The sequence below is a fragment of the Magallana gigas genome, chromosome 4 (genome assembly GCF_963853765.1).
Source record: "Magallana gigas chromosome 4, xbMagGiga1.1, whole genome shotgun sequence".
In the NCBI taxonomy this organism is placed as follows: Eukaryota; Metazoa; Mollusca; class Bivalvia; order Ostreida; family Ostreidae; genus Magallana; species Magallana gigas.
Window position 1 is genome coordinate 2,852,682 of NC_088856.1, and position 16,797 is coordinate 2,869,478.

The 16,797-nt window shown below is 33.8% G+C and overlaps 1 protein-coding gene across 1 annotated transcript; it reads right to left on the bottom strand.

Annotated features, from left to right (window-relative positions):
- Positions 1-3,449: 3,449 nt before the first annotated feature.
- On the bottom strand, positions 3,450-5,958 carry Hmgb1 (high mobility group box 1). The gene is given in 5 exon segments (NM_001305310.1): positions 3,450-3,623; positions 4,001-4,107; positions 4,337-4,586; positions 4,866-5,002; positions 5,810-5,958. Coding segments are annotated over 5 exon segments (609 nt in total). The 5' UTR covers positions 5,814-5,958; the 3' UTR covers positions 3,450-3,512.
- Between the last annotated feature and the right edge of the window lie 10,839 nt (positions 5,959-16,797).

The window sequence follows — 16,797 nt, forward strand, 5'->3', positions numbered from 1 at the left end:
ATAAAAGGGCGATAATCCAATCACTTTCTATAATAAAATGACATCTCTTTTTTTTTTTTAAAGAAATAAAAAATCGATATGCATTTTGTGTAATAATTCTTGGGTAGATGAAAAAAGAGGAAAGGACAGCTGTTTCACGCATACCAAACTCTCTTGGTATATTTTTACAAAAGACTTTGTCTTAATTTGTATTAAATTATCCAAGAATTGAACATGTATTAATTATAATCAGAATGATCAACTACATACATTTATTACAAACATTTATTTAGTTACTGTGCTTTAAGTCCTAAAGCTTGAAACGTATGAGATACCTTTGGACATTACATATTGTTGGAGAAACTACATCATATTTAAAATACTGTATTTAATTTTGTAAGATTTTACAATATTTTACGTGAGCATTAAAGGTAAAGATCTTCTGAGGATTTTGATTTAAACAGCTGTCTTTACTTATATATTTCTTTAATTGCCTGTATACACAATCGAGGTATTCCACGGACCTTTTTTTTCAGTTTCGCAATTAAAGTTTCTGGTCAATTTTTGGGGTTTTTTGTTGCAAGCAGAAAAAGCAGAATCAGTTCAAAATGTTTTTTAAACGTGTAACTTCCTTTTAAATAAGACCTATACAAGGTACTTCACTGTTAACTATGCATTATACAAAAATTAGATCTCATCCTATCAGGAACGAATGTACTTTAGTATTATGCGCGGATCAAGGGGGGGGGGGGGCATTATAAAATTACAAAATAAAAAGCCTCAAACCCCTCCCCCCCCCCCCGGCAAACTCAAATAACCGACACCCCCCCCCCCCCCCATCTCCTGTGGAAAAAATTTCTGGGTCCACACACGAGTATATTTAAACTTTAAAATGCCGATTCATGCGGGATATGACATTGCAGAAATCTTCTAATGTACTCTTACTATATATGGACAACAATGAATCATATGCACATCAGACATAGTTATATAACATACTCTAACTTTCATACTATAAAATCTTTATACTTATTTGTAATATTTATGCAGTTTTGTTTAACTATTTTAATCTCTGTGTGGAAGGTTGTAGGTTCGATTCTGGTCGTTAATTACATATGCAGACAACTACAAAGAACCCTCTCTATCTTTTCGGTGAACACCTAGAAAAACTAAGGCCCTAAGTTAAATGCTACAGAATCCCTTTGTTCCTACCGAGGGTCAAATGGCATATATTTTAGAAATTTCAAAATCAAATAATAAACTTTGGCTAAACTTAATACCGGTAGTTGAAGCAATAAGAAACATCTGCATGATCAAGCAAAGTCAAAAACGGACAATAAAAGCAGGCAGGTAGCATATAAACCCTCCCCTCCTCCCCTGTCAACAAACCTTAAAAGTCTTTTCTGTTAAAACACAAAAATGGATAGAAATGATAACGAAAATACAACCCACACCCCCGAAAACTTGGTGCGAACCTGCCTGATGTTATTTCTTTTAAGTGGTAGGTCTTCTCCCATTTTTGAAAACGTATCTTAGAATAACGTGCTTGAAAAGTCGAGGAAAATGAAAATATTCCATATTTTGGATTCTTGGTCGAAGAGCAAAACTTATTGGCAGAATGGGTAGAGCCTATGCCATTTAATATGCAAATCTAGAAATCGTTTCGCGATGGGAGTGGGGGGAGGGGATGGAGGGATTATTTTGTTTACCATATCTTTCAAGGGGAGGGTGTCCAAACCTTTATAGCCCCCTGAACCAGGGCATCACATGTACTAGGGCATCACATGTACTTGGTAGACATTAACAGTGCTGCGCTGCATGGTTTCACGATATCATCCATTAAACTACCACTGCACCTATTTCAACGTTTCTGTTAGAGAGGCAGCATATATACGTCTTACGTGGTCAGTCATTTCAATCTGTACGTACCTGTCAACTACAGCAGCTATTGAAAATATGACTCATCCTTCAATCTCTTTCAAAAGTCCAGAATTCACGATGAGTCACAGAAGACCGTACATCATGTAGATATACAATCTAAATCATTTTGACGAAGGGTAGAAAATTGCCTTAAAGAACTGACGCTGAAGTGGTGTTCAGCACCCAACCAGAATTACAGGGTCCAGACCTATCCACAGATTGCACCTTATTTACATTTGGTCCTATTACACCCCCTCCCCCTCCAGATTAAAGATTTAAAGGCAAAGATCATTTAAAAGCTTAAAAATATTAAAGTTATCCACAAAAGTTTCTCATGGATGAGATGTGTGTGTCAGATTGAGGGCATGTTCTCCATTACTCTGTGAATTTAACAAGTTTGAATTTTTTAAAGGGGGTCTCTCCCCCACCCCCTTTAGAGCCACACCTGGTTAATCTGGTCTTGTTCTCATAACTTTGTTGGTCAAGCACCTCACTAATCCCTAATGGGATGCTGGTTCAAATTCTGGTACAACCTTCATGTTTGACACACACCTTTTCCACATCAATTTGGACAGTAACACTTGTTTCAAATACTCTTTCCAAGAAGAAGGAAAAATTGTACACAATAAAGCACATAATTTTATTAATAATACATACAACTTGCAAACAATATTAATTGTAAGTTGTAAAACTAAATTTTCTAAACATAAAAGAGAACAAAAGTTTGATTTAATTTATTTAAAATTTCCTTACTAAAACGATACAAATCTTGCACATTTTCAAACACATGATATGTTTAAACTAAATGAAAACTGATGAGAAGAGAGTCAAAATGATGAGCACTGTTGAAAAAATGTCCTCCATAATACATTTGTCCAGAATTATTGCTTGGGAATTAGTCATAAATCAACGTGAAAACAAAATAAATACTGCAATTTAAATCTTTCTCAAACATTGTATAAAATGCTGAAAATGGTGCATACGATCAAAATAAATGCCTTCCAACACACCTTGTAGTCCCTGAGTGGAATTAATTTGTAGATAATAAAAAAAAATTCCCTGCTCGATACAGAGTTAGGCAGAAAGTGCTACATGCGGTAATGAATAACGTCTGAAACCCGTTACAACACTTGTATAGTTCAGCGTGGGCAATGATACAAATGAACAGGACTCGATACAGATGATAAATATGATAAAATGAGATTTTGTCGTCTATAATGATAAAAATATGAAAATATATACAACCAGAATGCACCAACCTTACTTCATTGTTATCTCTCAAAACAAAAGATTTTTTAAAGACCATTTCAAACCCAAGAAAAAGTAAAATTGACCAAAAAACTCTCTCAATTTTAAATACATTATTGTGGCATCAAGTACCTTAGGTATACTCAAGATTTCAATTTCACAGACATTCTTAATGTTTCGTTTAATCTACCATGCTATACTACTTCCCACTGTTCACCCCTATAGAGAAAGCACAGGCTGGCCTCAGCAGTGGACGAGTTGAGATCACTCCTTTATAGGTGCGTTTGATACAGATCTTTTTGTTTGTGACATATGTAATGGACTGGCTTTGTTTTCGGTGGGAGACTTCCCCTCACTGGGACTCTTCATTCATCATCTTCATCATCATCATCTTCCTCCTCTTCTTCATCTTCCTCATCTTCATCGCCATTTTCCTCCTGTTTGGGTTTCTTTGATGGGGATGCACCACCACCTCCCTACAAAGATAGAAACGGGCGGGATACAGTACTACTCTACCAACAAAGACCGAGATATTCCAGTAACAACAATAGTGGGACCATTAGTTTTGAAGGACACTATCCAATATCTTTATATATCTCATGTTTCCCTAGACATCTAAGCTATTTTCCAATCTGTTGATACTTTTACGTGGAAAAACAATATACATGTAGCTTTCAGCAAGTCAATATACCATTACTTTTTGGGGCAATTTTGAACATTTACAATGAATTTCCACAAATTAGGCCCTCAATAAGAATGAGCACCATGATGTGATCTGTGAAAATTGTAAACATTGTGAGAAGACAAATGCTAACATAAGCTTACTTTTATCCTACTCAGCTGTTACGCTTACCTTTCTCCAGTCACTAAGAGCTTGTTCATATTTCTCTTGTTCTTTCTGGGCTAACTTTTCAAATGGCTTTTTCTCATTGTCATCCAGATTTCTCCAGGCTTCACCAGCTGAATGAATACAAAATAATTGTTAGTACTGATGCAAACTTATTCGCAACACAACAGCTCCTATCAATCATCAAATTCTACAATTTTACAAATTTTTTATATTATTTAAATCCAAATTTCTTTGAGATAGCAGCACAAGGCTCATAAATGCTGGAATGGTAATTCTCCGACCAGTTCAGATTTTTCACATAGGAATTCCCAAGGATTTGTTTCTCTTCACCCGACTTACCCATTTTGATGATTTCTTTGTGATCAATATCCTTTCCTTTCATCTTTAACCTGAAATCGGCCAAAAAGCAGAAATACGCAGATTGTGGTCTCTTGGGCTTGCCAGCATCGTTGGGGTCTTTTCCCTTGTAGATGGCCATTTCAGCATCGTACCTATTCTTGTCTGTTAGGGCCTTCTTGGCGAATGGCTCCTTATCTTTCTCATTCATTTTGGCCCATTTTGCTGAACATTCTTTTGTAAATTCAGCAATCTGTAAAAAAAAAAAACCGAAAGTAAAATAATTATCATTTATCTTTGCAAGAGAAAAAATTGTTATACACAAAACCAATTCCTGCATCAACTTCTCAAAAGTCTATTGAACTTTTTGCTGCTTAATTATTATCTTCAAATAATTTTTTATTGACTTAAGAGTAGGAGAGATCTGTCAAAGTAAACAAGGACAAGCTATTCAAAATTTCATCAACAAGATCAGAAACCTTTCTATAAATATTTATTTTATTTAATTAGTAGGATTAAAAACATTGCTTACTTTTGTGATGGGTTTTCCTGCTTTTTTGGAATCCTCCCTCATTTTAGAAAGAAAGAAGAAATAGGCAGATGTGGCCCTCTTTGGTCTGTTAGGGTCCTTAGCTTTCCTCTTCCTGCTGCCTTCTGCTTTTGGACGACCTGTTTAAAATTAACCAAGAAAATAAATGTTAGGATTTCTCTCCTTTTTTTCCCCCGTTTTACATTTCAAAAATATCTTTGATTTATGTTTGGGTTTTAAAAAAAAACAAACAATAGTCAAAACTATAATTTTAACTTCATGAATATTTATTCATTGCTTGCATGCATTAATAGTTATACCATTTTTTCTCTCAGTTATTTGCATGCAACAATACCAACTTTTTCTAAAACAATATTGTTAAATTTTAAGTCCAAAATTATCAAACAAAATCTATTAATATGACACTTGTAGCCTCTTTTAATGGATTTTGTAAATTGTATAAAAAAAAAATTACTCCCAGAAATCAAAATCCATTAAGAATGTTTATCATATTTAAAATTCAAAATTTCAACAAGACCTATATCATTTGAATTTTTTTTTTTTACAAGCTATCCTTTGTTGAGGCCCTATATCTAGGTAAATAGGTCACATAAACAACGCATTTCTACCTCAAACACAGACTTTTCCAATTAAAAATATTATTCAAAACTAATAACATTCATTTTTACATGCAGATCTCAATATAGCAATGTCCCGTTTTCAACTCTTTATAAACCATTATGAAATCTTCCAAAAAATTCTTCCCGCCCGACTTATTTACCATTCTTTGCCCAAACAAAGGAATTCTAGACATTTTTCTTCATTTCCGATCAATATCAACTCAAAAACAACAATTTAAAACCTTTTCGTTTGACTTTGTTATTATTACTATATAACCCTTTATACATTCTATCATACTACTACATAGCGTATAGAAGGAAACTTACCCATAGTGTAGTATTATGAACGCTGTACAATTCTTTGTGAAGGAAATATAGAAGCAGTGCGGCCGGTAAGACGCTAACTAATGTGGTACACGTGATTTTATTCCGCCAATGGGCGCGATTGTTTTTCCCGCCGCGGTCATAAACATCTCAAAGGGAAGTCACTCTAATTGTATTAATTAAACAGTGAGGCTCTTGGGGGTAAAAACTGGACAGGTGAGTATGGGTGTCACCTGAGGTAGCATTAGTGACACGCTGGAAAAACTGCTCAAATAAATTAAATAGATAATTGTAAAACGAGAGTAATAAAGTATTTACCAGGTGTTGAATAAATGGAGCATAATCATTTTTATTGAGAAAATATCACACATGTAAGTTATATTTGAAACAGGATTATCAACCGCAATAAAATTGACTAGTCTATGTAAGTAAGTAAATGATTTATTATAGTGACATGTGTTTTATAAACAAATAAAGATACATGTATATGATATAATACCTTAATGAATAAACACCCGGCCCATCGGACCTATATGTCACTTTATAAACATGAATATGTACAAATAATAAATTTACGCATTGTTATTTTTATACACGATAGATTGTCTGCACATAAAAGCTGAATATACAAATTTTGCAGTTTATCTAGGAAAGTTAGATAAGAGAAAACCAGTGCAGTCTGAGTCTGACATGTTTAGTGATCGATTATTAAAGCCAATACTATATAGTAAAGAATTCGGTTCTAAGTTTTGAATAAGATGTACAATGTAATAAAAAAATGAAATTCGTCTTCTTTTGCTTCTACAGAACATATAATACATAGCCTATCGTTTACTTCCTCCCCCCTAAATCGCCCTGTTTCTATTCTGATAGGAAGAACACCACACCTAAATTGTGCTAATATAGATCTATGAGATTTGGGTATGTCCATTGTAACGTATTTTTCTAAATTAAAATCACTTTTGAAAGACCTGTAAGTTCTTAGTTTTGAAACACTTTGTAGTTCATTTTGCCAGTCATTCACGAATTTCTGTTGAAGTTTGATCTCGGCTAAGTTCAAGTCACACACCTCCCGATTTAAAAAAACATGTTGACATATCTATAGATTGTAATAAAAGTTTAACATGATGTGACCAGTTTTGGTTATTTGATTTTTCTTAACCGCCGAAACACTCTACAACTACCATTATAACTACATGTATTTTTTCAATATTATCATGATGCAACAATCAGGTGTGGTTTAGAGTGTCGGGTCCTAATAATTCAATATCAAGTCTGGTTGATTGATGTTGTTTATTTTAACCACATGAAAACTAATTTTGTAAGTCTGTCACTCATAGTAACAAGATGGTTCCACAATCGTAGCATGTTAAGTTGATGGCGATAGAATGAAGGAAACCAGGCACTATCTCCTTGAATAGCTAAAATCGGAGTAAACCCGTGCACCCCTAGAAAGTATCGCAGCGCCCGTAGCTGTACGGATTCGATGTTGTAATGTTTTGTGTGCCCCCACACTCCACTGCAGTAGTCAAGAATTGGCACAACTCCGCTTAGAAACATCTTTTCGTAAGTGTAAAATCCTATCGATTTGTTTGAATGTATTTTCGAAATAAGACCTCCTAATGCACGTCCTCCGGATTTTGTGTAATTTAAATATATCATCTGATTTTAATCTATATTTTATTTTTTGAAAAGTCTATGGTAAGAGAATTTAATTTTTAGATAAAATGATTTTTTTTTTATTTTTGTCCTGTTGATTTCACATAATTATGTGCCAAAATTTTAAATTCAAATTTGTTTTATTTCAGTTCACGAGACATTTACCAAAAAAAGATATATAAATCCACGGTATTGATAATGACTACAATTACCACAACCCTGATCTTTCTGTATTATAAATGGAAAGCTAGAAATTGGATAGAAATGTTTGTTTACATGAAAAAAAAATGACCAACGCAAATAAAAAAAAAACCCCAAAGAAAATCATTCCATTGTCAGGACACAAAGAATTACATAAAATTAATCTTCAACAAAATCAAAGCAAGAGCTTAGACTACAGCTTCAAACTACAAAGGACACGATAAAGGCAACTACCGCATATTGATGGAGGTGCTCGATTTATCGATAGTAATATATCTCGATCTTGTAGCAAAAATCAACTTTAACAAATTATAACATATCAAGAAGTTATTTTTCATTTGTTTTCCTTTAAAGAAACCAAAGAACCTTATTGTAAATGATGTAATTTCAGCCTCTCTCACTTTTAGGATTTTCTATATAAGCTATACATAGAGGTACTAATCGGGGGGGGGGGGGGTAGGGGTGGTAATCAGGGGTTGTTACGGTCATCCCATATCTGAATTTGACTGACCCTCCGTTTAAGAACTTCCCCATTATATTTTTTCCCTCTGTCACTACATGTAGCCTAACTGCATCACCCAAACAGAAATACATTTGTATAATTACATGTAATATGTACGTACATATATAATTACATGTAATATGTACGTACATATATAATTACATGTAATATGTACGTACATATATAATTACATGTAATATGTACGTACATATTTTAAATCCTGTAACCAATATTTTATATATTGATTATAAGTTAATTGGTATGAGGCTACGATAGAAGATAACAGTCAAAATAATTCATTCCTTTTTCTTTGTTCGAAAAACTTGTACATGGAGTTCTGAAAAACCATTTGTTTCATGCTAATATTGTAATATTCGCTATAATTTACACATTGTTGATACTCACGTTTTGCTAGAAGTCTTGCAGAAAATGAAAGTCTATTTTTAAACGAAGCTAAAGAGATTGAAAAACAATTTTGTTTCCTTTAAAAATTTATTTCCAATTCTTCTACAAATCAATATAATATGTACAATATATATGAAAAATTAATATGATAACGCATGCATAAAAATAAACACATATTGTCTTTCATAAGCTATACCCATTTTGTCTTTTTAATTATTTTTCCGTATATGAACTGGTATAGCAATGAAAACAAGAAATATGATACCAGTATAAATTAACTTTTGATACTTTTGTTTAATATTGAACATCATACCTTTTCAGAACGAGTGGCTAATTCTTTTGTTATCACAATCTAAATATATATATATATATATACTTTGGACTTTTTCCAATCTCCTAAGAGGCCTATTTCCCGCCAAAATGGTGGATATGACAGACGTGCCGAAGTTGGATCCTTCGTGGACAAGAATTATATCAGAGTATCCAAGGTCCAGCTTACCAAAAAAACTTAATAAAAGAACAGGTAAAGCTAAGAACTCATTATTTGAGGAACTTGACGTACAGCTTTACGAGAAGGGAGCGAATATGGTGACTTTTCACACCGACATCCATCGTCTCTATCCATGGATCAAAACTCTTGACTCATTTTACTATAACCATCTAGGTAAATGCGACGAATTCAACATCAATTGGTATGATGACCCCGAAATATGGGAGAACCCATCAGACAATGCAAATTCAATTGTTATTGAAATTAGAGATAACACCAACACCCTTGTATACAGTATAACCTTCTTCGTAACAACTGGCACTATTAGGGCACAGGGTAGCAAGTATATGCTGTTCGTGGAGAAACATTTCCCAATTTTAAAACTTATACTTGATAAGGTTCTTCTACTCGATCTACCAGAGGCTACTGAGGAGGAAGAGACACTAACACACTTGAAACAGCCACATTCAAATGTTGAAAATCGGAATGAGAACTTACAAAGTAAGGAAAAATGTTTGGTGGACGAGACACACTTAAATCAGCCACATTCCAAAGCTGAGAAAAGGACTGAATATTCACAAAGAAAAGAAAAATGTATGGTGGACGAGACATACTTGAAAGAGCCACATTCCAATGAAAATTGGACTGAGAACTTACAAAGAATGGAAAAAAGTATGGTGGATGCCATACAAAAAATCCAACTCAGCCATGAGAAAGACATAGGTAGTTTAATTACAATCGTCAACCAAAACAGAGATGACTGCGTAAAAAAACTTGATCAACTTGAACTCAGTCAAAAGAAAGGCTTGGCCGAAATGATCAAAATTGTCAGTCAAAATAAGGGAGATTGCCCAACACAGATTCAACAATGTCTAGCTGGAATTGAAGAAATTATAACAAATTGTAATTCTCTCCAGAAATTTAAAATAGATGCCACTGCAGCGCTGGAAGGCATCGAGAGACAATTGAAAAGCCCCCAATCATACTCGGAAGTTGTGAAGAGATCAAGTAGAGAGGAAAATCTGCCGATATCTTGTGCAGCCACTACAGGACCCAACGTCTTACTGATTGGAACCTCAAACATTAAAGGTATCAAAGAAGACAAACTTACACCAGCCGCAACAACAACCAAAATCATAAAATACACAATTGATGAAACAATCGAGTACATCCAAACTTGCGAACTGTGTCCAGATGTCGTAATTTTTCACTCGCTTACAAATGACCTAACAAAGATGGATCCTCAAGCATGTGTTGATGCATTAACAGAACTCATTAAAATAGTTAAAGACAAGTGGATCAACACAACAACGATAATATCTCTGGCAACCCCCAGACTGGATAACTTAGGGTACCATACTAATGGACAAATCACTAATGCACTAATTAAACAGAGAATTACAGAAGTATCGTACTGCGATCACAGCAATATGCTTAAAGATGGGAATCCAACCCCCGACTACCTATCTGATGATAAGTACCATCTCTCCAAGAAAGGCACATCCATTCTTGCAGCAAACATCAAAAAGGCCATTCACACCTCGCTTAACATTCCAATGATAAATCGCGGTAGATCAAGGTCCAGGTCTCGCATCAACAGCACAAGAGGACGCGGTCGTGGGTACCATTATAACTCTGAACATGTGTACCGTACACGCGATTCGTGAGGATGCAGTTACAGCTCCGAACATGTGTACCGTACACGCGATTCGCGAGGATGCAGTTGTAGATACCATGATAACTTCCAGTCTGATTCGCCAAAGTGTTGTAACAGATATATCACCATAACCTTACTAAGTTGTATGTAAATCTCATTCTAAACTCTTGTGTTCACTATACTGGTGTATTGACCAACCAGTACTACTAATGGCACTCTCAATTAAGAGTAGCTTAAATATCTTTATTTTCAGTACATTATTTTTTTGAAACCATTACTAGTAATACACATTGCACATACATGCATTTGTGTGTATATATATGTACATGTTTACACATATATTGAGCACACACATTTTTTGGTTTTTTTTTTGTTTGTGCATACATTATTGTAAACGGCTGGGATAGTGTTATTATTGCAGTGTTATTATTGCAGATCTTTTTGGTTCTGAAAAACATTGTCTTCTATAGTGTAAAAGAAGACAAGCCCACCTTTATTTTTTTTCATTTATTAATTATTATTTTTAATTTCTTTTGCCCTCATCCTTTAAATAGGACTGTAGTTTAAATTCTTGTTCTATTGACAATGAGTTCATCTTTTGTTTACTCATCAATCAAAATGGGCTTCTGGAATGTAGGGGGCCTTATGAGCAAGTCATATAACAAGTTAAACGATGCAATTTTTCTCAAACAAATTGAAAAATTTGATATCATCTTTCTGGCAGAAACACATGTAGGTCATGACCAATGCATTCATAAGATTGGAAACTACTATTGTCATTTTGTTTGTAGATCTGCATCCAAGCATAACAATAGAACATTTGGAGGTCTAGCAATGCTATGCAGAATTGAATTCAAACCACATATTAAGATTTTGAAAAATACAAAATCTGACTTTCAGTGGATTAAGTTAGAAAAAGAATTTTTCAATTTTGATCAAGATTTATTTATTTGCATGGTATATGACCCTCCAGAAAATTCATCTTACTCCAAAGGTATTGACCATAACATTCTTGACTGTATTGAAAAAGATATAACTCATTACCAAAATTTAGGCAATATTTTAATATATGGCGATTTTAATGCCAGAGTCTCTACAGAACCAGATTTTATTGTAAATGATGACAATGGCTACATTCCTCTTCATTCAAATTACATTGTTGACAAACAAATTCTCAGTCGCCGTAATATGGACTCTAAATTAGATAACCGAGGCAGAGATTTATTAGATCTTTGTGTATCAAATCAACTGAGAATACTTAATGGTCGTACTTTTGGAGACACAATTGGTAGCTATACCTGTTTTACACCTAATGGATGTAGCACAGTTGACTATGTTCTGATATCAGAAAACATTCTGAATCAAATACTGTATTTTGGGGTATCTGATTTTTTGCCCACATTGTCTGACTGTCACTGTCTGTTACAATGGTCACTATCAGCTAGGTTCTGTTTTAAACCTGAAAACAAATGTGTTAAGTCATCTCATGTACCCTCTAGATATATATGGTCTGAGGAATCATCTGCTCGTTTCGCAGCTGCCCTCAATTCTGAGGACATTCAGAAAAGATTACAAAATCTTACAAAAGGGGAAAATCTTCATTCTTATGAGTCAATTGATAACGCTTCAGCCGAACTATCAAATATTATTATTCATACAGCTGACAAATCTTTAAAAAAATGCAAAATTACTCGCAAGACAAAGAAAAAAGGTCAAAAATGGTTTGATTCTGATTTGATTTCCATGAGGAGAAATTTACTTAACTATGGAAAGATTTACTCAAAATATCCTAAAGACCCCTCCGTGAAAAATCACTTTTATAAACTATACAGAGAATATACAAAGTCAAGAAAATACAAATGTCGTCAGTACAAGCAATCCATTCTTAAAAAGTTGGAAACACTACATGAAGAAAATCCTAGATCTTATTGGAAATTAATTGACAAGCTACGAGGTATTGAAAGAGATAATGTCTCAGAAGCAGTTGACCCACCAACTTGGGTCTCCCACTTCCAAAATTTAAACATACCAAAACCCAAGTTCACCCAACGCTTAATACAACTAGAAAATATCCTTACAGAACTGGAAAAAGAAAAATGTTTCACTGAACTTGACAGTCACATATCGATAGCTGAAATATCAAATGCTATTTCAAAACTAAAAAGTGGGAAAGCTCCTGGTTTAGACAATATCTCTAACTACATGATTAAATGCGGTCAAACTGTTTTATTACCATCTCTACACAAGTTATTTAATGGCTGTCTTACTTTCGGATATTATCCCAAACTTTGGTCTTCAGGTTACATTACACCTATCCACAAAAGTAATGATATTTCTGACCCAAATAATTATAGAGGCATTACTGTTACAAATGCAATTGGGAAGCTCTTTAATAAAATATTGGATATTCGGCTAGATAAATTTTTGGAAAAGTATCACATTATTGACGACTGTCAGATTGGATTTACAAGAAAAGCAAGAACGTCAGATCATATGTATATTCTTAAGACTATTATTGATAAGTATTGTAGTACTAAGGATGGTAGAGTGTATGCCTGTTTTGTTGATTTTCAAAAAGCTTTTGACACAGTCATTCATACAGGAATTAAAATTAAACTCCTCAAAATTGGTGTAGGAACAAACTTTTATAACACTATCAAAAGTATGTATTCATCAAGCAAATCTTGTATCAAACTAGAACATAACATCACAGACTTTTTCCCAATAAAAATGGGTGTAAAACAGGGTGACAATCTTAGTCCCAACTTATTTAAAATTTTCATTAATGATCTCCCGAAATACTTGCACTTGTCTGCTGATCCTGTGTTTTTAAACTCAAATCCAATCAATTGCTTGATGTATGCGGACGATATAATTTTATTATCTTCATCAGCAGATGGTTTGCAACAAAAGCTTAATATCTTGCAAAAATACTGCAATGATTGGTGTCTCAATATTAATACATCCAAAACCAAGATAATAGTTTTCAATAAAGCAGGCAGGCTCTCTAAATCCAAATTTAACTTTGCTGATGTTGAACTTGAATGTGTCTCTGAATACAAATACTTAGGTGTGTCATTTTGTTCCTCAGGCTCATTCTCCTTTGCTCAAAAGCAGCTTTATCAAAAAGCCTTAAAATCATTTTTCAAACTCAAAAAGGACTTTATTTCTATGAATCCAGACATCAAAACCACAATTCATATTTTTGATCATACTATTAAACCTATTTTAATGTACGGAGCAGAAATTTGGGGGTATTTTAATCCATTTGCTAAAAAAATTCACCCTGGTTGTACAATGGACAAAATTTATTCCAGCACACTTTGTGACAAATTGCATCTTAAGTTTTGCAAATCGATACTTGGTGTACATAAATCTGCAACAAACTTTGCTGTTCTATCTGAATTGGGAAGATTTCCCTTACATTTTGATATCATTAGATCTATGTTAAGTTATTGGTACAGACTTGAGAATCAAAGTCAATCATTTCCACTTTTGTATAATGCTTATTGTGAATCAAAACAGTTGTTTCAACAAAATACTCCCTCCTGGTATGGCTCAATTCATTTTTTAACTAACAGCATTGATGGCACAAACAATTTACTGTCAGTAACAAAACAAAAATTCAAAAGAGCACTTAGAGACTATCTATTTAAATATTTTATTAAAGAATGGAATTCTAAATTCACTATACACGCTGACAAAAAACTAAGTTGCTACAGCACTTTTAAGCAAAATTTTGGCCAAGAGAACTACCTAAGATTACTTAAAAATTTTGAGCAGAGGAGAAGTTTAACTCGTTTTCGCATTTCCGCTCATAGACTTAATATTGAAAGAGGACGATATCAAGACATTCCACGACAAGAAAGATACTGTAATAGATGTAATGTCAAATCAGTGGATGATGAAAAACATTTTTTATTCTCATGTGATCATAATAAGGCATTAAGAGATACTCTGTACAAATTAGCTAATGACTCTTGTAAAAATTTTCAATATATGGACAATAACCAAAACTTTTACTGGCTTATGACAACTGAAGATCTACAAGTACTTGTACAACTCAGTGAAATGATTCTTAAAGATGGAATATAATGGTTATAGTTATATATACAGATATATTATGCAGTGTATTTACTTTGGTTGGGGGGGGGGGGGGGGGTTATGTTATGTATAAGTATACTGGCTTGAACACTTTGAGTACAAGTAGACCAGTCTAATCGACTGTGCAGGCACCGTCCCTTGGTACTCTCTGTTTTCAGGCCACTTTGTTTCTGTATAGCTGTTGTATTCACTGATGTGTAAATCCCATACATATATTTCATTGTATTAATGAAACATTTTGCATATTGTTGCCTGGACATTGTGAGCAGTATTTCATTCATTATTTGTTATAATCATGATATTATTATTATTATTTTTTTTTAATGTATATGCCCCCTGAGGGCCCTTGATTGGTGAATAAATAAATAAATATATATATATATATATATATATATATATATATATATATATATATATATATATATATATATATATATATATATATATATATATTTCAAACCATCGTTCCTATACGATTCTTTCTTTCTACACATCATGCGTCGAGGCTTTGTATACGGCATGCGCGGATCATGGGGGTTGGGGTTATTTTTGGGAAATTCACATTTATAAATTCATATAAAGAAAAATAACCGAATGTAGGTTTTGTTCCTCTCCACTTAACAAACAAAATTATTCGGCCCCAGACACCCCACCTTTAAAATAAAAAAATGAACCGGATCTGCACCGATGACGGGGCAATAATTAGGCACTTTACAGTATACAATCAAGTGATGAATGTTCTACCTGTTGAGATGCAGGAAAATAATACATACAAATACAAATAGTATTATAATAATAATATTTTGATCAAGCCGTTTATCGCACTATAGGCGTCGGACCGGGGTGGAAAAGGAGGGGGGGGGGGGCACTGTTTTTTGCAAAGATAGACATAATCACACTGAATCAATCAATCAATTAGAGTGGCGGATTTAAGGGGGATGTACACTCCATAAAATTGCCAAAATAAAGTTCACATACTCCTTCTGGCAAAGAAATTGAACAACTTGTGAGAGTTTATAAAATGAACAACTTTTCGGAAACCCGTGGGATTTCTTTACATCAGACTGATTTCAATTACTAAGTATGAGGAAAACCCTTGGGTTCAATGGTGTAACTTGCAGAACACACAATGTAGTCATGCTCCCCGTGGGGTTAAATGTGATCGATCAACCACCTTTGAGTGATTGGTTAAATACCAACTAGTGTTTTAACAACTCTTCCACGTTTATTACAATACAAGCTGGCATGGTTACATGTATCTTCTTTAAAAACTTCATTAACATCGCTCCATTTTTAACTGATTAATTTTGCAGCCATTCCTTATTTAGAGAAGGAAAGGAAATGTTTGGTATATTTCTGTACAGAGACTTCTGATGGGAATACGACATCGACAAACCTTCAAAATTTTGTATTTTTTCTTCTTATTTTAAAACAAAATCTTGTCAAGAAATGTTACAACAGTCTAGTTTTGAATACTTCAGTTTTAACCAAAAATAAAACCCCTCTCGAAACCAGAAGATTCCGGATGCTTTGCCCTGTGCCTCCTATAAGGGCTTTGCTCCTTGCCTACAGCTGGCTTCTCCTCTAACTTCAAATTCAAATCCTGGACCTGCCATTGATTTCAATTTTAGCACGAAGTGAGTTAATTCTGAAAACATTAACACAGTTAAACATAACTACTTTTAAATTTGTAGCATAAATACAATTCAAGGAGCTCCATGATTATAGTAGAAGAAAAAGATACGCATGCATTATCCCCTCTTTTATGAAAAAACACCCCGCCACAATCAAACTTTTTGTGAAATTGCTAAAAAAAAAAAATAGGCATGCATACAGCCCTTTGCGGCCACCTAAATATCATAGCCCTTACCAGATTGACTTGTTAGAAGGTCTCATGTTTGCATTTTAAGCTTCATGTGGAGTCTTAACCCCAATCCTAATTTGATGTTTGAAAAAAATTATCATAAAAAGGG